General features: G+C 42.7%; 1 protein-coding gene across 1 annotated transcript in view; it reads right to left on the bottom strand.

The window, feature by feature from the left end:
• The window catches only part of LOC141272077 (uncharacterized), a 49,414-nt gene continuing 26,342 nt past the window's right edge, over positions 1–23,072 (bottom strand). The window contains exon 8 of the mRNA XM_073682388.1: positions 1–4,130. Within this exon, the coding sequence (XP_073538489.1) occupies positions 3,448–4,130 (683 nt within the window). The 3' untranslated portion in view covers positions 1–3,447. The remainder of the gene's footprint in view (positions 4,131–23,072) is intronic.

Here is a 23,072-nt window from a genome sequence, read left to right as displayed (position 1 = left end):
AACTGTACCTGCGCCCATCCTCCGATCCTCACAAGATCTCCTTCTCTACTCTGCTTTTATCTCCTCTAACTACAATCGCATACAAGATTTCTCCCCCTACTCTGAAACTCTCTACCCCAACTCTCGGCTACCGTGGAAACCTTCAAAAGGAACCCTCGTTCCACTATACCGCTGCACGACAAGCTCTACCTTCATAGTCTGTATCCTCACCCATCCTTTGTAGACTGTGAGCCCTTGCAGGTAGGGTCTTCTCTCCTCCTTTACCAGTTGGTGAATTGTATTGTTCATGATTATTGTACCTGTTTTTATTAGATATACCCCTTTTCACATTAATAAATTGTGCTATAATAATGAATTTAAAAAAAATTATTTTACCAAGGATGTGCTGGACCCAAGTATTTCTTGGAATTTGTTTAACTCATGGAGCCAGCGAGAGGGACATCAAGGAGCTGTCATACTGTGTGGATGACATGAAAGGGGTATTATAGTGGGTGGAACATTAAAGGGCACTATTTCTGTGTGTGTGCTACAATACATTTCCCTCTTCCCTGACTTAGAGTTGGGAGATATGTTGTTCTGTGACTGGGTCTGTGTGATCAATGATCCTGCTGAATAATTGTGTACGTGTATAGGAAGAGGGGTAGGTCGTACTTTTGCTAAGGGGCCCCATGGATAAGTAATCAAAAAGCCATTTATTCACACAAAGGTGACCTCATAAGGTCAGTCCCTAGCTCTAATGGCTCACCTAGTGGAATTAATGTATTCGATAATCACAGTGTGTTGACGCACAGTGTATGTATGTTTGTATATTGGCCACAGCCTATTCATGCACCTGCATATCAATTTACTGCTAAAGGTTTGCGGACTCTTTTTTTGTTTATTGTAGTTCGCATTGAGATGTATGGCCCCCTCCCAAGCTGTACACCTGTATCCACCCATCTTTCCCAGAAAGGATTTGTTACGCGCAAGGCCTCAGTCCCATCTTTTCCCCATTTCATTTGAGGCCTGGTTGGGCACATGGTTGGATGGCTCGCATTTTTTTTTTACATATATAGCAGTAGTGGAATTTATGTATTCATTAATCGCAGTGTGCTAACACACAGTGTACAGTATGTGTATAGTAGGTCACCCTATTAATTAGATGAGCTGGGTTTTGGATGGCAACTATCCTGATCATGTATACTAGCATCTCTCCATGGCCAGTGTCAAATCAAAGCAGAAAAGAACTGCATCAGACAACCCATTTAAACTGCAGTTTTATAGTGTATGTAAATGTTACATATTTTACACTGCTCAAAAAATAAAGGGAACACTCAAATAACACATCCTAGATCTGAATGAATGAAATATTCTCATTGAATATTTTGTTCTGTACAAAGTTGAATGTGCTGACAACAAAATCACACAAAAATCATCAATGGAAATCAAATTTATTAACCAATGGAGGCCTGGATTTGGAGTCAACCCCAAAATTAAAGTGGAAAAACACACTATAGGCTGATCCAACTTTGATGTAATGTCCTTAAAACAAGTCAAAATGAGGCTCAGTATTGTGTGTGGCCTCCACGTGCCTGTATGACCTCCCTACAATGCCTGGTGCAATGTGACGTTGGTGGATGGAGCGAGACATGATGTCTCAGATGTGCTCAATCGGATTCAGGTCTGGGGAACGGGTGGGCCAGTCCATACCTTCAATGCCTTCATCTTACAGGAATTGCTGACACACTCCAGCCACATGAGGTCTGGCATTGTCCTGCATTAGGAGGAACCCAGGGCCAACCGCACCAGCATATGGTCTTACAAGGGGTCTGAGGATCTCATCCCGGTACCTATTGGCAGTCAGGCTACCTCTGGCAAGCACATGGAGGGCTGTGCGGCCCTCCAAAGAAATGCCACCCCACACCATTACCGACCCACTGCCAAACCGGTCATGCTGAAGGATGTTGCAGGCAGCAGATCGCACTCCACGGCATCTCCAGACTCTGTCACGTCTGTCACATGTGCTCAGTGTGAACCTGCTTTCATCTGTGAAGAGCACAGGGCGCCAGTGGCGACTTTGCCAATTCTGGTGTACTGTGGCAAATGCAAAGCGTCCTGCAGGGTGTTAGGCTGTGAGCACATTCCCCATCGGTGGACGTCAGGCCCTCATACCACCCTGATGGAGTCAGTTTCTAACCGTTTGTTCAGACACATGCACATTGTGGCCTGCTGGAGGTCATTTTGCAGGGCTCTGGCAGTGCTCCTCCTGTTCCTCCTTGCACAAAGGTGGAGGTAGCGGTCCCCTCCACGTCTCCTGGTGTACTGGCCTGTCTCCTGGTAGCGCCTCCACCCTCTGGACACTACGCTGACAGACACAGCAAACCTTCTTGCCACAGCTCGCATTGATGTGCCATCCTGGATAAGCTGCACTACCTGAGCAATTTCTGTGGGTTGTAGAGTCCGTCTCATGCTACCACGAGTGTGAAAACACAACCAACATTCACATTCAAAAGTGACCAAAACATCAGCCAGAAAGCATTGGTACTGAGATGTGGTCTGTGGTCCTGTAAAGGACATATTGATATTCATGCTATGGCAACTCCATTTTGTCTGCTTGCTTCAAAATCATGTTATTATACTCTTTGCATAACATACATTCTTTCCTTCTTTCCTCTTGATTCACATGCAACTTTCCCACACTAACCTTTTCTCTCAGGAACATTCTATGAGACACCCTGCTCCTGTTATCTAGCTAGTCTGAGCCGGGATGTGTAACCTTGTAACTTTCCATCGTAGACCAAACTAACGATAATATGACCATATGTGTATTTCCGTAATAATTGTACTAACATTGGTTCAAGCTTGTAGTATGGCTGTAGGTGATTGGCCATTGATAAACTCAAAACAATATAAAATGCTAAGTAGAAATAAACGGGCTTAGAGATTCTCGAATCCCCCCATACAGAGCTTTGCCTCCGTCTGGTTTTCTATTGGATTGCGCAATCAACCTTGTAACAAAATAATTTGACACTCACTTGGTCAACCGTGAAGGGTCATTACTGCCCTCCCTCAACAGTCCCCACCTTCCGAAACACTCCTTTATTAAGGGTGTCTTGATAATTTCCATCTATTGTCTATTCCATTTGCACAGCATGTGAAATTGATTGTCAATCAGTGTTGCTTCCTAAGTGGACAGTTTGATTTCACAGAAGTTTGATGTACTTGGAGTTATATTCTGTCGTTTAAGTGTTCCCTTTATTTTTTTGAGCAGTGTATATGCAAACATAGGTGTATTATATGGATACTAATTGCTTTTCAATAATGAATAATAACTGTTAATTGAGTACATTTTCTAATAATCATCTAATGCTCTAAATTATTTTCCCTTTGTCTGTTAGACTTGTGATATTACAATGATTTGCATTTTTATTGTACAGAAAATGTTGGCAATAAAAGGGCAGAAAAAAATCAATACTTCCCTGTGTGAGTTATTTGATGTTTAACAAGATTTGCTTTCTCTGTAAAACATTTCCCACATTCTGAACATGAAAATGGCTTCTCTCCTGTGTGAATTCTTTGATGTCTAACAAGATATGATTTCTGATTAAAACATTTCCCACATTCTGAACATGAAAATGGCTTCTCCCCTGTGTGAATTCTTTGATGTGTAACAAGATGTGGTTTCTGATTAAAACATTTCCCACATTCTGAACATGAAAATGGCCTCTCCCTTGTGTGCATTCTCTGATGTTTAACAAGATTGGATTTCTGATTAAAACATTTCCCACATTCTGAACATGAAAATGGCTTCTCCCCTGTGTGAATTCTCTGATGTCTAACAAGATCAGATTTACCATTAAAACATTTCCCACATTCTGAACATGAATACAGTTTCTCCTCTCTGTGAATTTTCTGATGTCTAACAAGACCAGATTTACCATTAAAATATTTCTCACATTCTGAACATGAATACGGTTTCTCCTCTCTGTGAGTTCCCTGATGTAAAACAAGATGTGATTTCTGTATAAAACTTTTTCCACATTCTGAACATGAATATGGCTTCTCCCCTGTGTGAATTCTCTGATGTGTAACAAGAAGTGATTTCTTATGAAAACATTTCCCACATTCTGAGCATGAAAATGGCTTCTCCCCTGTGAGAGCTATTTCATACTCAACAGTCCTTTCACTTTTGTTTTGCACATTGGTCTTTGATGAAACAGAAGAAACAACCTGTTGAAAAGTATTGGATGACAGATTTTTTCTAAGGGCTTGAGGTGTATCTGGGATAATGACATGTTCTTCACATGGACTGGGTGTGACTCCATGATCATCTGCTGCAAAATCAGAAAATATCTTAAGTTCCTTTGAGCTCCTGGTACATTCAACTGCCAATAATAAAACTGATTTTATTATATTTTAATTAAACTGCATTGGAATAATATTAATATTTATATTATTTTACAACATTTTCATACAAAGTGTAATATAATTCTATTATCAACTGACTAATGTGAAAGCTTCTCATCGCAACTGCTCAGTGAAGAATGAATAGCACTCAGATAACACATGTATGGCACCTGAGTGCTATCAGTTTTTTCCTGGCCCATTCACTTCATTGATCTACAAATCGGATCAAAAACTGACTTTTTTTGGAGGACAACCTTAGGCTGTGTTCAAATTTGTGATTGGGAGTTTTGTCTTAATCTCCAAAATTAATGTTCAAAACTGAACAGTTGTACAATGAAGGCAGGTTAGCCCCATTGCTTATGGTGTCCGTGTGGGTCCAGACCCTGGCCAAGAGTGCACAGTAGTTACATTCAAGGAGAGAGCTTAACTCCTAACATCACAGCCACCTATCTCCAGCCCATTTATTTATTTACAGCGGTTATCTGCTCACCTCTCCCTCACTGCTTCTCAGCTCCTGACAAGCTGCTGTTGTAAGTTTTACAAAATCACCAGTTTTGCCATTTTCAGAGCATGTCTTCTAAACATGGCTCTCACTGTCCTGATCTGTATTCTTGTTCAAGTGCCTTGTTATCTCTATGTGTAAATACAGTGCTAAGTGAGGATACAGTATGGAGACTGCATTGCTCTGAGCCGCTCAAGAGACAACTTGAGAATGACCCTTTAAGGGAACCAGAGAAAAACTATTTTATCTTGTGGAATAGAAAAATTAAGCTCCAGAAGAAAAATTTTAAGAACCCATGGAGAATATTAAAAGGGTTCTTCACACCTATTTTTCTAATTTCAAAAATTATCCTGCATACATTAAAATATAACATTAACTAAACTCATCATTACCGATCACTCAAAAACTCCTTTTTTATTCCAGCCCCACTACCCCGCTAGTCTCTTCACTTACTCTTCAAGTCAAACAGGCATGTGAGCACTGTGGCCAATCATTACAAGAAGTAATGAGCAATACGCCATTGCTACGGCCAATCATTTGCTTTAGCAATTTAATTTTTGTAGGACAAGTGAATAATGTACAGAGATCGGCCATGTATCTTTTTCTGCTAGTAAAAAAAGTGGCATTTTACTTTTACTTGTTGAAACTTTGCCTTTTAAAAATGCATTAATAAAAAAATAAATATGCATTTTTTTTTTTTTTTTTGTGGTTTGTGCAAATTTTTATTTGACAGCGAATGACACATCCAAAACTCTATAAAACGAATCCTACACATAATTGTAGGGGCCAGTGACTGAGTAGAATCTGTGACTTCTCTGTATTTAGTGGTTATTACTCACCTGTGCAGTTATCTGTAGGAATCTCCTCTTTACACCGCTCATCACCCCTCATATATGTCTCTGTAGTATTAATATGGGGCAGATCTTCACCCTGAAACAAAGATTGTAAAAATCACCAACATATGGAGAAGTCACATGAGATGATTTTAAAGAACAGAAAAGATCATAAATTAACAGGACGAGCAAAAATGAAAGCAGTAGTTATCACACTGCTGCAGATTTCCAGTATAAATGCAACCTGTTGGCTCCTAATTCTAACCAGCAGTCTCCATAACCAGAAAATTGTGCGAAGATCCAGACAACATCTAATGTCTATGATCAGCTTTATCCTGTCATCTACACAAAGTATAAAACATACACTGAAAGTGCTTCTTACTAGAGACAATCATTTAGTATCTGGTTGGATCTCCTTTGGCCTTTAGAACCTCAGAGATATGTCTAGTCATAGATTCCACTCGGTGGTGAAATTATTCCGCAGAATTATTGGGTCGATGCTCATACAATAGATTCTCGCAGTTATTGTAGATTTGATGGAGGGTCTGACATGTTCCAATCAGCCTTTTGTACCTATTCATAGAGATTCACTTTACAATTAAGATTTGAGGACTGCGAAGGTCATAGGAAGCAAGAAATTATCACTGTTGTTTTCCGGGAACCAATCAATGACTATATGATCCTTGTGACAAATTCTGACCCTCCGGACAAGACAATATTTGTACTCTCTCATCTCCTATAGTTGCCTTTCCATGTCCCCTTAGACAACACTGACAGTGATCAAAATGATTATCTGCTGTTATACCTATACATAGGGAATAAGGAGTTACAATCTTTTATAGGTGGAAAATTAACCCAGGTCCATGAAATCCAACCTTTCTTGAGAAACTATATATTATTTACCACTACATTGTTTATATCCCATAATACCATTTGTTATCAGAAAATCATCTGCTAATACAGTATCTGCCATTACTACCTCTTGTGGTTGAGCAATCCATAGTCTGATTATTCTTACTGTAAAGAACCCTTTCCTATTTAATGTTGGAATCGCCTTTCCACCACATACAATTATGTCCCCTGATCCTTTGTAAGTTCCTTCTATTAAATAAGTTTTGTGCCAGTTCTTTGTATTGACCACACATGCTATTATACACAGATTGCCTCTGAGGAACCCTTTTCCTATGCTAAACAAAGATATTTTCCTAAACATTCATTAAAAGACAGACCTACCCTCCCATTTATTATGTGAAGTCCAGAAACTGGATCCCATTTTCAAGATGTGGCCTTAGATTTATGGAGGAGTAATATTACAGTAGCCATATTGAGTTGTGCATTTGGACATATTAGTCAGAGAACCAGCGTTATATCCAGCTGCAATTTGCATCTTCTTGCATCACTTTGCATCTCCAACGACATACTGATAGGGAATTTGAATTGCGAGTCCTGATGAGGACAGTGATGATGGTGTCAGTAAAGTGACGTGGAATTAATGGCGCTATAAAAGTGAGTAAAATAAACGGAAACTGCCTGCTCATCAGAATTTTTTATATTCTTGTCAGAATATAAAACCCTGTTCCACCCCCCCCCCCACCCCCACCGCCAAGTAAACTACCATTAAAACTAATTATAAAATGCACCTCCATTTTATTTAAAAAATATTTTTTTCCTATTTTCCACCACAAAATTTGTGGTGCGCCTTATAATCCGCAAAATATGGTACTTGCCCAGGCTAGTCTAGGAATAACGATTCTGCATCATTTGAGCACACTTCGATCTTTTGATTTTCCCATTCAATTGTGGATTCATACTGAAACTGATACACAGAAAACTGATCACTTCATTTTATGCTGCGCTCAGAGTGTAATTCCCATATATAGAACACTCTGATCGTGGAAAGGACGTTTTTTGCAATAAATTAGTCATTCAGTGTAGAAAACAAGCCTGAACACAAGACCTTCACAGCTTCTACAAAACATCATAGGGCAGATCTCATGACACCGTCTCTCCGTCTACCTGATGATCATGATCTTCTTGTTTACAGTCCTGAGGAAGAAGAGGACGGGGACATCTCTCTGGTGTTGTCCTCTTACCGGATAGAACTGGAGGAAACACATATAGGGACTGAATTCATTCTTTACATACAGATAATTATAGGCCGTGTGTATTTAGTCCTGTCTATTACCTGGTGATATGAGGGGCTGGGGAACCTCTATAATGACGTCCTTGTACAGATCTTTGTGTCCTTCTAAATACTCCCACTCCTCCATGGAGAAATAGACTGTGACATCCTGACACCTTATAGGAACCTGATACATACAATGATACCGTCATCCCCCGATCCCTTCATAGCGTTACTGTATAATGTCCCAGCATTCCCAGCAGTGTCACCTCTCCAGTCAGCAGCTCAATCATCTTGTAGGTGAGTTCTAGGATCTTCTGGTCATTGATGTCCTCGTGTATCAGGGGGTGATGTGCAGGCCCCGTAATTGGGCTCAGGGGTCTTCCCCATCCCTCAGACACAGGGTCCTGACAGCTCTCACTAGAGGTCTTCTTCACTACTGTGTAATCCTGGTTATGGAGAGACACATTAATAAATCTCACTACAGACATTTCCAGAGTCCTCACCTCTCCAGTTCTGTCCATCTGTTATTCCCATAGATAAGAATGATGTAATGTGACGTCATCAGAATCTCTCACCTCTCCAGTAAGCCGGAAGAGGATCTCTAGGGTGAGGTGTAATATCCTCTCCGCCATCTTGTCCCTGTCCCTATCCATCCTTGAGGGGTCAATCAGGAATATTCTCTTATATAGAAGATCTCCACTGAGAAGATCCGATATTGTAGGGATCTGAATGGGGAGAAGATGACGATGTAACATCATAAAGATCCCATGTAAGAAATCTCCGGAGCTGTTACCGGCTTCACATGATCACTACATCCAGTCATGGCCCCGTCCTGCCCCCGGTATAACACACAATCACATTATAGTCACATACAGGGATTTATCACAGGCTCAGCACTGAGGGGGTTAATAGTAATGGGGAATCTCCACATACCTCCACCTGCAGAGCCGCACACTGGATATATGGCTGTTCTGTGCTTACAGGACCTGTGATGATGTCACAGGAGGGGAGGAGTCAGGGGTCACATGATCAGGGGCCTCAGTGGATGCAGGACTCTGCTGTGTCATGGTGCTGGATCAGGGGAAGTTTGTGTGTGGGGTCAGGGGGGATTTACAGTGTGGATGTAGCAGAGCTATGTGTGTATGATGTGGATGTAGCAGAGCCGTGTGTGTACGGAGCAGACTCTTCTAGGAGAGGCCCTTAAAAAAGGAGGAGGTTGCTGTTACTTACCTCTCCTGTTGATCGTCTGCAGCTGCGGGTTCACGGCTTCTCTGTGCACTTGGTGCGGTAATGTGACTTCACTCACTTGTCTTATTCAGCTCAGGCAGCAGTAACGCAGGGCTGTGGATTCGGAGTCGGTGTCCATTTTGGTGGAGTCACAGTCAGTATAAAATGGACCGACTTCGACTTCTAAAATATATAATAAATTGGGTACAGTAGTTCAATGCAGTTTGTGGGGAATATTTTTTCATAAGAATTTGGGAAAGTTATGAAATGTCCTATAAATGTCTGTCCTATTCCTGATCTAAGGGTCTAGACTTTTAGCTGAGATTAATCTGTTCTACAGTAAATTTATCACTTAAACATGACCCATGTATGAGGGAGTCGGAGTTGGAGTCCGAGTCAGAGGTTTGGCTTACCGACACCACAGCCCTGGATGTAAGTCATCTGAAGGTTCGGCCAGTTGGCATCCACCACTACCACTGATTGCCTCAGCTCTATGCTGTGCCGCTAGACGTGCTCAGCTCTGCTATAATGCCACAGAGTGCCTCCTGACTTAACATGCTTTGCTACATCTTAGGTATACTCTGCCCTGCCACTACTGCTCTACTTCTTCACTGGTCATCCAGCTTCTACAGCCTCCAAAGTCACCAAACCACCATGCTTCCGGAGGCTTCTGCTTCTAGGATCCATCTTATCAGGTAAATCATAATATAATTCTGGGGCTATGGATCCCAAAAGTGCTGCAGCCTTAACGCCATTTTTGGGTGACATTCTTGAGCTGGATGATCTGGTTTCTCAACTCACTGTGAGTCAACAAGAGAAAGTCCAGGCAGTGCATGACTTCTCTATTAGCATGGACGCATAGTGTCAGACTTCTACTCCAATCCATCCAGTTTCACAACCTTTCACATAACCATCTGTTCTGCTTTTCCAAACCAAGGGTTTCAAGCATCCATCTCACTAGTTGAGACATAACACAAAAGGTTGTGAGATACACAGGAGTGTTTCATGGTTTGCATCCTGGGGAATTTGTATACTGTATATCCATTGTTCCATTGCTATACGCCTGATGATGGGTGTGATGCTATCTACTCCTGTACCTATTGCGGTGTGAATAATGGACATGAGAAACTAATATCGTGTATGAAACACTTTCCTGTGCCCTTTGTTGTGCAATTCCTCGTCTTATCTTCTGCATTTTGATGGGAGCTCATTGTCAGATCCTTAGGACCCACTTAACGCGCACAACAATCCATGGGATTGGTTTTGATGTAACACAAAGGTTGTGCAATAAAGTATTAGGGAAGCGTGCCTTTAATCCTGTTCATGTCATATACTGTGTCTCTTCTTTATTTATTTTGGGTAATAACAGTAGGCATGGGGACATTTTGTTGAATGCATCTGGACATGCTATTAAAATAGCCTAGTGATACACAGCTGGTACAGCACTGTGCAAAAGTTTTAGATAGGTGTAGAAAAAATGCTGCAAAGTAAGAATACTTTCAATACTAGAAGTGTTTAGAGTTTATGTTTAACAATTAACAAAATGCAAAGTGAATGAACAATAGAGACATCCAAATCCCATCAATATTTGGTGACCGCCCTTTGCCTTCATCTCTTCTCGGTACTTATCACTTGTACACACGTTATAAAAAATCTCTGCAGGAGGTTGTTCCAAACATCTTGAAGAACTAACCACAGATCTTCTGTGGATGTGTCTGGAGCAAATCCTTCTGTCTCTTCATGTGATCTCAGAAAGTCTGGATGATGTGAGATAAGAGCTCTGTGGGGCCAGATCATCACTTCTAGAACTGTTCGTTTTTAATTACATTGATTGGATGTTTAGGGTTGTTGTTCTGCTGCAGAATTGATTTGTTGCATGATCCATTGACAAATCATCTGATTTTCAGTGGATCTCATCTATTAATCCCTAACTTTTTGCCTTCTAAGAGCAATAAAATGTTTATTTTTTCCATTAACATAGCCACATCATGGCTTTATTTTGAGGGACAAGTTTTAGTTTTAAATGAATCCATTAATTTTACGTTATAATGTAGAAAAAAAAATGGAAAAAAAATTCCAAGTGGGGTCGAATTGTAAAAAAAAAGTAATAATACACATCAACTACCATAGGATGTTAACTGGTGAGACCATAGTCTCACCAGCAGTTCAGCAATTAAGTGAGAATTCAATTAAAAACAACTTTTATTAATTAGTTCTTAATAATATATATACGACCAATATAGACAAATAAAGGACAATAGATTCTTAGTGCAACCAAACTGTCCTAATTAACAAACAGTACTTAGTCCTGCCTTTAGTACTAAAGCTAGCTCTTTTATCAACCACTATTGATTTACAGATATGTAATTATATGTCAAGTTAGTTTACTTTTTGCTACATGTTTAATGAGGACACTCAGGTGCTGTCAAGTAGTGACAAGGACTGTTAACACCTACCCGATCCCTCGAACTAGGGGCGCCCCAGTCTATCCCTGTACCCTAAATTACTTCTGAAGGTGGAGACGCCGGATTCTCGTACCTGTCTATGCTCCTAACTTAACCCTTATCTGAACCTTCTCCTACCCAGGGAGGTGAGGGGCTGAAGTGTATAAGAAAACACTAACCAGACAGGGATAAAAGAAAACTACAATCATACGAATACACTCACAAAACAACAGAGTGGGAAATAGAGGAGGTATAGGCAGGGGAAGCCAAATATGAAAGGATAAGGAAAAAACGCAAACCAACTCCACGCAGCAATCTCCAGAAAAACAATCCAACGCCAACTCCAAACACTGAACTTTCTTCTTCAGCACCAAACCAGGAAGTAGAACTATCACTGGCAAATCCCAAGTGCCAGTGGCCAGCATATATACCAGATGGGAGTGGCCAACACTGAACAACTGAGACAATTCAGGATGGAGAACTCCAGAAGGGCAACTGAACTGCTTAACCTTTGCCATGACAGCAAAAAAAACAAGCACTGTTTAATAGGATGGTGAAGCAGTTCTAATACAGTAAGTGCAGGAGTTGGTGAAACCAGACGCTGCGATCTTCTGGCCCCTCTCTGTTGCGGTGTCCCCGTGACATGTGCATATAAAGAACTGTGCTCACAAACTAAGTCATACTTAGAAATAGAGATTCTTGAGTGGTACCTCAGTTTATGACGAGATGGTATTGATTGGTATTGTAGACTTCAACATAATTATGTAACTCCTGATGGTGCTGTCAGTGCTACAGGTGGCACTAAGTACTATTTGTTTGTTAATTAGGATAGTTTGGTTGCACTAAGAATCTATTGTCTTTTATTTGTCTATATTGGTCGTGTATATATTTTTAATAGATAATTAATAAAAGTTGCTTTTAATTGAATTCTCACTTAATTGCTGAACTACTGGTGAGACTATGGTCTCACCAGTTAGCATCCTATGGTAGTTGATGTGTACTATTACTTTTTTTTTTTTCAATTCGACCCCACTATACCTATATACTGCCTATACCTCCTCTATTTCCCACTCTTAATTTGTCCTTTATTTGTCTAAATTGGTAATAAAAAAAGTAATATCACCATTGTCACTTAAGTTTTGCTTTGATAACATTTACTTTGTGGTCAAAATTATCTGGTAACTTTGATCAGTATAGTTCTAATGATCCCAAATTTATACAGGTATTTTTACAATGTAAAAAAATAAAAATTCCTCTCCATATTCTTTAAGACATATATATTTTTTTGGCAATAAAATAGTTTTATCAGTATTATTTTAATGTCCATACAAACTTTTTATTTCTTTTTATTCAAATGTTTTGGAAGGTGAAAGGACCAAAAAACAGATTCTACTATTTTTATTTTCTTTTCATCAATAGTGTTATAAGTATTTAAATATTTTATTAGTTCAGACAAGTACATACTTATTGATTCTAAAAAACAGAATTTAATTTTTACATTTTTGCTATCCACATTTTGGTAAAAAAGGATATAATTCAAATTTTTGTTTTTATTTGAAAAAAAAATGTAATAGTCCCTTAAGAGAATATGACACTGCAATCGCTTGATCAGTTTTACATTAAATTCTATTAGAAAATTGGTGATGTCCCAAGGGGTGGGTGTCTTAGACTAACTAAATATTGCACTGTCAAGCACCCTCCTGTTAGTAACATTTTAAATGCTTCTGGCATGAATGACTATAGTATCTTAAAAAGTTAAAATTTTGCTATCGAAACAAGTTGGCTGGCACCAACACTGTATGGAGCAATCTCAGCTTGCTCTGCACTGTACATACAATGTATACAAGGATGCCACCACGGCATTGGATAGTTGGCTCAGCAACTATTGTGAACACATGGCCATTTATTGACAACTTCTTCACCTGGCTTCTACACTTTCTCTCTGGTGACATTCCCACCATCATCATGGGTGATTTCAACATCCCCACGGACACCCGGCAGTCTGCAGCCTCCAAACTCCTATTGCTCGCTTTATCCGTTGGTGTTACTCACAGGGCTGTGGAGTCGGTAAGCCAAACCTGCGACTCCGACTCCTCAATTTCCCTTACACCGACTCCGACTCCCACATATATTGCTTATATTTAAGTGAAAAATTTATAGTAGTACAATGTGAACATCAGACATTTAATCATTTTCATGATACAATAATCAAGATATTTAGATAGAACATAATATATATTTATTGGAATACAACTTTAGAACACAAAAAACTGTAATAAATTGTAAATATGTAATACACTATGTAATATCGATTACATACAGTACAGACCAAAAGTTTGGACACACCTTCTCATTTAAAGATTTTTCTGTATTTTCTTGACTATGAAAATTGTACATTCACATTGAAGGCATCAAAACTATGAATTAACACATGTGGAATTATATACTTAACAAAAAAGTGGGAAACAACTGAAAATATGTCTTATATTCTAGATTCTTCAAAGTAGTCACCTTTTGCTTTGATGACTGCTTTGCACGCTCTTGGCATTCTCTTGATGAGCTTCAAGAGGTAGTCAGTAGCCACCAGAAATGGTCTTCCAACAATCTTGAAGGAGTTCCCAGAGATGCTTAGCACTTGTTGGCCCTTTTGCCTTCACTATGCGGTCCAGCTCACCCCAAACCATCTCGATTGGGTTCAGGTCTGGTGACTGTGGAGGCCAAGTCATCTGGCGTAGCACCCAATCACTCTTTCTCTTGGTCAAATAGCTCTTACACAGCCTGGAGGTGTGTTTGGGGTCATTGTCCTGTTGAAAAATAAATGATGGTACAACTAAACGCAAACCGGATGGAATAGCATGGCGCTGCAAGATGCTGTGATAGCCATGCTGGTTCAGTATGCCTTCAATTTTGAATAAATCCCCAACAGTGTCACCAGCAAAGCACCCCCACACCATCACACCTCCTCCTCCATGCTTCACGGTGGGAACCAGGCATGTAGAGTCCATTCGTTCACCTTTTCTGCGTCGCACAAAGACACGGTGGTTGGAACCAAAGATCTTAAATTTGGACTCATCAGACCAAAGCACAGATTTCCACTGGTCTAATGTCCATTCCTTGTGTTCTTTAGCCCAAACAAGTCTCTTCTGCTTGTTGCCTGTCCTTAGCAGTGGTTTCCTAGCAGCTGTTTTACCATGAAGGCCTGCTGCACAAAGTCTCCTCTTAAGAGTTGTTGTAGAGATGTGTCTGCTGCTAGAACTCTGTGTGGCATTGACCTGGTCTCTAATCTGAGCTGCTGTTAACCTGCGATTTCTGAGGCTGGTGACTCGGATAAACTTATCCTCAGAAGCAGAGGTGACTCTTGGTCTTCCTTTCCTGGGGCGGTCCTCATGTGAGCCAGTTTCTTTGTAGCGCTTGATGGTTTTTGCAACTGCACTTGGGTACACTTTCAAAGTTTTCCCAACTTTTCGGACTGACTGACCTTCATTTCTTAAAGTAATGATGGCCACTCATTTTTCTTTACTTAGCTGCTTTTTTCTTCCCATAATACAAATTCTAACAGTCTATTCAGTAGGACTATCAGCTGTGTATCCACCAGACTTCTGCACAACACAACTAATTGTTCCAACCCCATTTATAAGGCAAGAAATCCCACTTATTAAACCTGACAGGGCACACCTGTGAAGTGAAAACCATTTCCAGTGACTACCCCTTGAAGCTCATCAAGAGAATGCCAAGAGTGTGCAAAGCAGTCATCAAAGCAAAAGGTGGCTACTTTGAAGAACCTAGAATATAAGACATATTTTCAGTTGTTTCACACTTTTTTGTTAAGTATATAATTCCACATGTGTTAATTCATAGTTTTGATGCCTTCAGTGTGAATGTACAATTTTCATAGTCATGAAAATACAGAAAAATATTTAAATGAGAAGGTGTGTCCAAACTTTTGGTCTGTACTGTAATATAACACTATGTAATAAACTATGTAAGTGGCAAAAAACAGTTTTCAACTAAAACATACTATATAACATTTGTGCAGTCTATGAATTTGTTCTAAGAAATAGAATTGCCTCCATCAGATCCTCCTTCATAGATGACCTCAAATCTGACCTAATAATTTTAAGGCTAGAGAACAACCTCTCTACACTAACTTGGGTTGGAGGCAAAGCCGTAACCACATGGACAACATCTCTAACAATTTCTGGGTATAAAGGAATTGCCTCATGTACAGTCAGTTTTGATGAACGGTTGAATTTTTATATTTCTTTGAGAGCAAGTGAAACATTTTGCTGAAATATGGTCAATCTGCTTGGTATAGGAGATGGAGTGAAATCTTTTTCCTTGCGGCAACGCTTTGCCTGCTCCATGTCATCCAAATACTTGTCAAAGTCAAACTCCTCATCTGATGAGGATGAAGATATGGCAGCAGTAGCACTGTCAGGACCCAAGTCCTCTTGCGCCTGGCAGTCCTCCTGTATGCCACTCATCCTAACTGTTACCTCAGTCAGAGCTTCTTTTCCTTTAGTAAGCTGTTGATCATCAAGCAGTATACGATGACTTGGGTCCACATAAACAGCTGCCAGAAAAATTTTATTTTCCAATAGCTGTCTCTCTCCATTTCATTGAAGCAGAAATGCCATCTGCGATTAAACCTCCTCTTTGGGACAGGCAAAATAGCAAGTTCTTCCACTCCCTTATGAAAATGCCAGGAGTTAAATCCTCAGCTTGTAATTTTTTAGTCACGGTAAATGGGTGATTAAGCAATTCCTTCAATTCAGCCACCTGTGTCCATTGACCTTCATTTAGGGTTACCTGAGGGTTCGCCATATCTATAAGAAACGGTTTTAGTTCAAGCAATCTCTCAATCATTAAATAAGTGCTGCCCCACAGAGTGGCTTGATCGACAATTGCCCCTTTCCCAGCATGTCTCTTCAAGATGGAATCAATTTTAGGGGTTCTGGCGGCAATAACCAATTTCCTCACTTTTCCAATCAGATTTCCAGCATGGCCCTCTTGCAGACTATCTCTTATTGCTAGCTGCAGCGTGTGCACAACACAGCGCATGAATAGGAGAGAGGTGTGAAGCAACTACAACAAGATCATCTTTTTCTAAAGTATAATTTTGCTGTTCTTCTGTTGTAATATCGGTTTGTTCCTCAGTTACATGAACAGCACTGTGGCCTTCCATCTCAAACATACTGAATCCTAAATTTTCTTCTACCTGTTGTTCATTACTCTCATTCATCAGTTTAATTGTACTTATCATGTTTGAAGCATTGTCCGTTACAATAGCAAGAACCTGTTCTTTTTTGAGTTCGTAATCTTGCAGAACTTTTTCCACTAAGGCCTGGAGAAACTGGCTGGTGTGATGAGCTTTAGTATCTTTTACTGCCAGTGTCTTGGTAACAATTTCTTTGTTGTCATAAGCATATCGAACATTGATGGCAAAATAGTTCACTCTGTGACGTGTGCAGGCATCCATTTTGAGAAACATGAAGCGTCTTTTGAGAGTCTTTTTAAGATCTTCCTTTTGTTTAAGGGCTTCTTCAATCACTAATTTTCTAATACTTTCTCTTTCCAGAGAAACACCAAGTTTGCGGGCCATTTCTCAATTAAGAGCTGTAAAAGCTGGTCGTGCAAATAATGATAATGGTACACCGTCCTTCACAACAAGCTGTATGAGCTGTCTTTTAAACATATCTGCTGTCATTGTTAGGGATGGATAGATAAATAGAGGGATGGATAGAGGGATGGATAGATGGAGAGATAGATAGATAGATACAAGGATGGATGGATAGATGATAGATAGTCATATGGATGGATAGCTGGAGGGATAGATGAAAGGATAGATAGAGGGATGGATGGATGGATAGATAGAGGGATAAATGAAAGGATAGATGAACGGATAGATGGAGGGATAGATGAATACATGGAGGGATAGATAGAGTGTGATAGACAGATGACAGCTACAGACAGCAAATAGTACATTGCACATATCGCACATATAGTTCACACATTGTACAGAGAGCACATAATAATCACCTACAATATTAGCATTAGTTACCTTCCTGTGACAGAGATAAGCAGTAGTACTTTCACTTTCTCCAGCTCGGAGCCCAGGAATTGGATCCTGTGCAGGGCAGGCACCCCTCCCCCTCCTCTCTCTGGTGAAGACGGCAGAAGACAGGACAGAAGAGGGGAGATTGCCCCCTGCAGTCTGGAGCCGGTGCAGGACGGGAGCACTGCAGCATACAAGTGAGTTTTGATAGGTGCGTGCCCCTGCTTCTAGGTGTGGCTACGGCCATGATTCACACACAGCGTTTTTGCGGATCCGTTTTTTGCAGCAAAATGCAGTGACTCTGGGCATCCCAGCAAAGTCAATGGGTTTCAAGATATGACATTCAGACACATCGTTTTGTGAGGATCCATTTTTGGGCTCAAAAACGGATCCTCACAAAGAATGAGCATGTCAGTTTGTGCGGCGTTTTTCTGATCAGCTTTTGCTATTGAAAACATTATCTATGAGCTCAAAAACCTTTCAGGTGATGCGGTTTTTAAAAAAGCTGACCTGCTTTTACAGCTGAAAAACGCAGCCTCAAAAAACGCAGCAAAAACAGTGTGTGAATGTAGCCTTAGATCAGGAATAGAACAGCCATTTATAGGACATTTCATAACTTTCCCAAATTCCTATGAAAAAATATTCAGCACATTCTGCATTGAACTACTGTACCCAATTTATTATATATTTTAGGAGTCGGTCCCTTTTATACCGACTCCACCACAATGAGCACCGACTCCACAACCCTGGTTACTCAGTGGTCCTCCGCAGCCACCCACACAGATGGACATACATTACACTTTTACCTTCACACACCTCTGCTCTCTATCTTAACCTTACCTCTTCTCCTATCTGGCCACCATCTGCCCACCTTCTCATCCCTGTCCTCCTCACCTGCCCTCCATGTCCAGCAACTAGAGCAGGCCCGCAGAAACCTCACACACTTAGACATTCACACACTCTCTGACTATTATTCCGTTGTCCTCCATATCTGCACTCAATGACATAGTCACCAACACCGTTTTCAGCAACGCCAGACTCGCATCAGCTATTGGGTCACCCCTCTCGTGCATGGCAGAGTGTGACAAATCAATAGACAACCCTAGCAGAACAACCTCACATAAAAGGCAAATGCCCAGGGTTGCGGAGTGGCCATGGGAGAAAGATGGATTTTGGTAAGACCTTACCTGTAAAATCCTTTTCAGCGAAGGAAGGAAGGGAGACACAGATCCATTACTAGTGGATAGGCGGAGCCCCACAGGATAGTTCACCTCAGATTAGAAAAAGTGACGACCGGCCCCTCCAGCTTAGGCTCCTCCTACTCCCATGTCCTTCAGTCCATACACAAGCTAAGGAAGAGCAGACAACACCAGCGGAACAACACAACCCCTTCCGAAAATTCAGAAATGCGAGAGAACAGGTTATACATATAACAGAAAACACACACAGTTCCAGGCACTACTCACTGGACCTGACAACTGCGATGAGCTGGCAATGCTGGAACAGAGCCCTAGCGCGCCGACCCCAGCCCAGATGACCGCCATCAGAGAGGAGTCGCGCCGCATCTGGAAAACAATAATACACTTCTGCCATGGGAGGGTGCTGTGTCTCCCTTCCTTCCTTCTCTGAAAAGGATTTTACAGGTAAGGTCTTACCAAAATCCGTCTTTCAGCAGCAGAAGGGAAGGAAGGGAGACACAGATCCATTACTAATGGGACGTCCCAAAGCAGTCCAGAACTCAAGGGTGGGAAACAGTGGCAGAATCGCCAACACCCCAACAACTTAAGGCAAGCGCGCAACAAGCGCCAAAACTAGATAAAGAGATAATCTAAACCACCGCCGCCTGCAGGACCCTGCGTCCCAAGGCCGCATCGGCGGAAGCACTCACGTCCACTTTATAAAATTTAGAAAAATGTGTGAATGCATGAAATGATCTTGATGGTCCAGATGGATGGAGTGGAGGATGGCTGGTTGATGGACACCCCATGCAAACACGGCTACGGCGCTAACAAGGAGGAGGTGGAGTAATGTTTTGGGCTGGAATCATGGGGAGAGAGATTGTCGGCCCTTTTAGGATCCCTGAAGGGGTAAAGATGAACTCCATAATGTATGTTGAGTTTCTCAAACAGCACTTCCTTCCATGGTTCAAGAAGAAGAACCATGTATTCCGCAGCAAGATCATTTTCATGCATGATAATGCCCCGTCTCATGCTGCACATAACACATCTGCATCTCTGGCTGCTATGGGCATAAAAGGGGACAAACTTATGGTGTGGCACCCATGCTCCCCTGACCTCAACCCCATTGAGAACCTCTGGAGCATCATCAAAAGGAGTGTCTATGATGGTGGGAGGCAGTTCACATCTAAGCAACAGCTCTGGGAGGGTATTCTGTCCTCATGCAAAACAATTAAAGCAGAAACCATCCAAAACCTGGCAAATTCAATGGACGAGAGAGTTCAGAAGCTCCTTTCGAACAAGGGGTCCTATGTGCAAATGTAACATCACCTAGAATAAAGTTTAGAGTTGAAAACTGTTTGATTTTAGTTTGTAATAACCTGCTAATGCTTATAATTTCAAAAATGACCATTTTTTTGTTCTTTATTAAAATGAAAAGGTTGAAAACTCTGCTGTGCATAAAAATTTGGAACATGCATTTTGAGTTTTTTATTTTTTTAAAAATATACTGTTATCATAGGCAGTTTGTACAAAAACCTTTCAATTGTACTCTAATAGTTATTTGACTGGAAAATTACAATGACTGCAATTCATATAGGTAATTTGGGAAAATCTGAGAAAATGTTATTTGCATAATAATTTGGAACACAGTGTATTGCAGAAAAGCCAAGAGGTTGGGAATGGAAAAAATCCTCGGGTTCCTTAACGATCCAGAACACCATGAATAGAAGGCCTCCCAAGTTCTGTGATATATCCTAGTCGTAGCTGGACCTCTGGCCGCCCGCAAGGTGGCAATGACCTCGGCCGAAAACCCACGACGGGTCAAGATCTCGGTCTCAAGTGCCACGCCGTCAAACAAAGCGACTTCAGGTCCAGATGACGAATGGGCCCTTGGGTTAACAGGTCCGGGCGAAGAGGCAGTGGAAACGGAGGCGCCGCCAGAAGAGACACCAGCGTTGAATACCACGCCCTCCGCGGCCAATCCGGCGCCACCAAAATCACCGGAATTCGTTCGAGTTTGATCCGCTGGATCACCAGAGGAAATAAGGATATCGGCGGAAAGACGTAGATCAGCTCGAACTGGTCCCACGGGGCCACTAGAGCATCTAGCTCCACAGCCTCCGGGTCCCTGTACCTGGACATGAAAGTCGGAATCCTGGCGTTCAGCCTGGATGCCATCAAGTCCACCTGGGGAGCCCCCCAACGGGAGCACAGCAGTGCAAAAACTTCCGGATGAAGACTCCATTCTCCGGGATCCACCTGCTTGCGACTGAGGAAGTCCGCCGTGATGTTCAGCACTCCTGGGATGTGAATCCCGGAGATGGCTGGAACCCTGGACTCGGCCCATACCAGGATCCGAGAGACCTCCATCATGAGTCTGGAACTCCTCGTCCCGCCCTGATGGTTGATATACGCGACCGCTGTCGCATTGTTCATTTGAATCTGGACCGGCAGACCGCTCAAGGGGACCGTCCAATGTCGGAGGCAGAGAAATATCGCTCTGAATTCCAGGATGTTGATCGGCAGAGACGACTCCTCTGACGACCAGACCCCCTGAACCCAGAGATCGTTCCAAACCCCCCCCCAGCCAGTCAGGCTGGCATCGGTGGTAATGACCGACCACCGTGGGAGGAGGAAGGATTTCCCCAGGGATAAAACCTCCGGACGTAACCACCATCCAAGAGACTCTCGCACCCTGCGGGAGATAACGACACAGCGATCCAGCGAAGCCGGTGATCGATCCCAACGGGTCAGAATAAGATCTTGGAGACCCCGGGAATGAAATTGTGCAAACGGTATGGCTTCCATTGCCGCCACCATCAGACGCAGAAGGCGCATACATTTCCGAAGGGACATCGCCATTGCCGACCTCATAGCCTGGACATGGTGACGAAGGTTCGCTTGTTTGTCCGGAGGCAGGGACACCACTGCTCGTACCGTGTCGAAATGCATCCTCAAGAACAGGATTGACTGCGACGGCTCCAATGACGACTTCTTCCAATTGACCAGCCACCCGAAGTCCTCCAGGTGCTGAAGGGAGAGATAGCGAGCTGTCACCGCCTCCTCCGCTGTGGGCGACACAATTAACAGGTCGTCCAGGTAGGGGAGAATCGTAACTCCTTGCCTTCGAAGGAGCGCCATCAGCGGCACCAGAATCTTTGTAAAAACCCTGGGCGCCGAGGCCAACCCGAATGGTAGGGCCATAAACTGGTAATGGGCCTGACCTATGGCGAAACGCAGGAAGCGCTGGTGAGCCCTGCCGATAGGGACATGTAAATAGGCGTCGCGGATGTCGATCGACACCAAAAAATCGTACTGCGAAAGGGCCGCCACGACGGAGCGAAGAGACTCCATACGGAATTTCCGGGTCCGGACATGAAAATTCAATTCTTTGAGGTCCAGAATGGGGCGAAACTTGTCCTCCTTTTTGGGGACCACAAAAAGGTTGGAGTAAAATCCCCTTCCCCGGTCCTCTGGCGGAACCGGAACCACCACCCCCTGCTGCAGAAGAGAGTCGACCTCTCGCAGCAGTGCGGCAGCCAGCTTGGGCTCGGACGGGATGCTAGACTGACGAAACCTGTCCGGGGGTCGAGAAAGAAACTCTATGAAATAGTCTGCCGACATAACCCGCATCACCCAGGCGTCCGATACGTGGGACGCCCAAAACGACCCGAATTGTAGCAGACGACCTCCCACCCGAGAGCCCTCGAGTGCAATCCTGGCGTCAGTCCGCCTTAACGGGCTTTTTGTCAACCTCCCGTTTGTCCTGACGGAAGTGTTGTTTCCAGGGAGTACGGGATTTCTGGCTGGTCTTCTTACCGGAAGACGAGGGACGACCCGATCTCCAAGAGGGCTGACCGAATCGTCCCCTGGGCCGAAAGGACCGACGACCACTACCGGCACTTGACCTACCAGACGTAAAAGCCGCTGCCTTCCGCTGCGGCAAAGCCGCATCCTTGGCCTTTGCCTTGGCAATCAGCTCCGTGAGGTCCTGACCAAAAAGCTGACCACCCTTGTACGCTAGACTAAGCAAACCTTGTTTGGATACTGCGTCTCCAGTCCACTGTTTAAGCCACAGTGCTCTCCTGTGACGGCCGAGGATTGAGCCCTGGACAGAACGGAAGTAGTATCTAGCACTGCATCCCTGCCATATCGGGCCGCCTCTTCCAACAGCTGGAAAAGCCTTTCCACCTCAGACAGCGGAGTCCCATCTTGCCAAGCCGTCCGCAGCTGATCCAACCACCTCAGGGAAGCCTCACCAGCCCACATGGCCCCCAAGGCCGCTCGGAATCCATGACCCGCGGCCTCGTAGATGGACTTCG

The sequence above is a fragment of the Phyllobates terribilis genome, unplaced genomic scaffold (genome assembly GCF_046119375.1).
Source record: "Phyllobates terribilis strain yellow unplaced genomic scaffold, ASM4611937v1 Scaffold_5__5_contigs__length_657084704, whole genome shotgun sequence".
Classification (NCBI taxonomy): Eukaryota; Metazoa; Chordata; class Amphibia; order Anura; family Dendrobatidae; genus Phyllobates; species Phyllobates terribilis.
The sequence above is the reverse complement of the archived record's forward strand: the minus strand, read 5'-3'. Positions and strand labels throughout refer to the sequence as shown.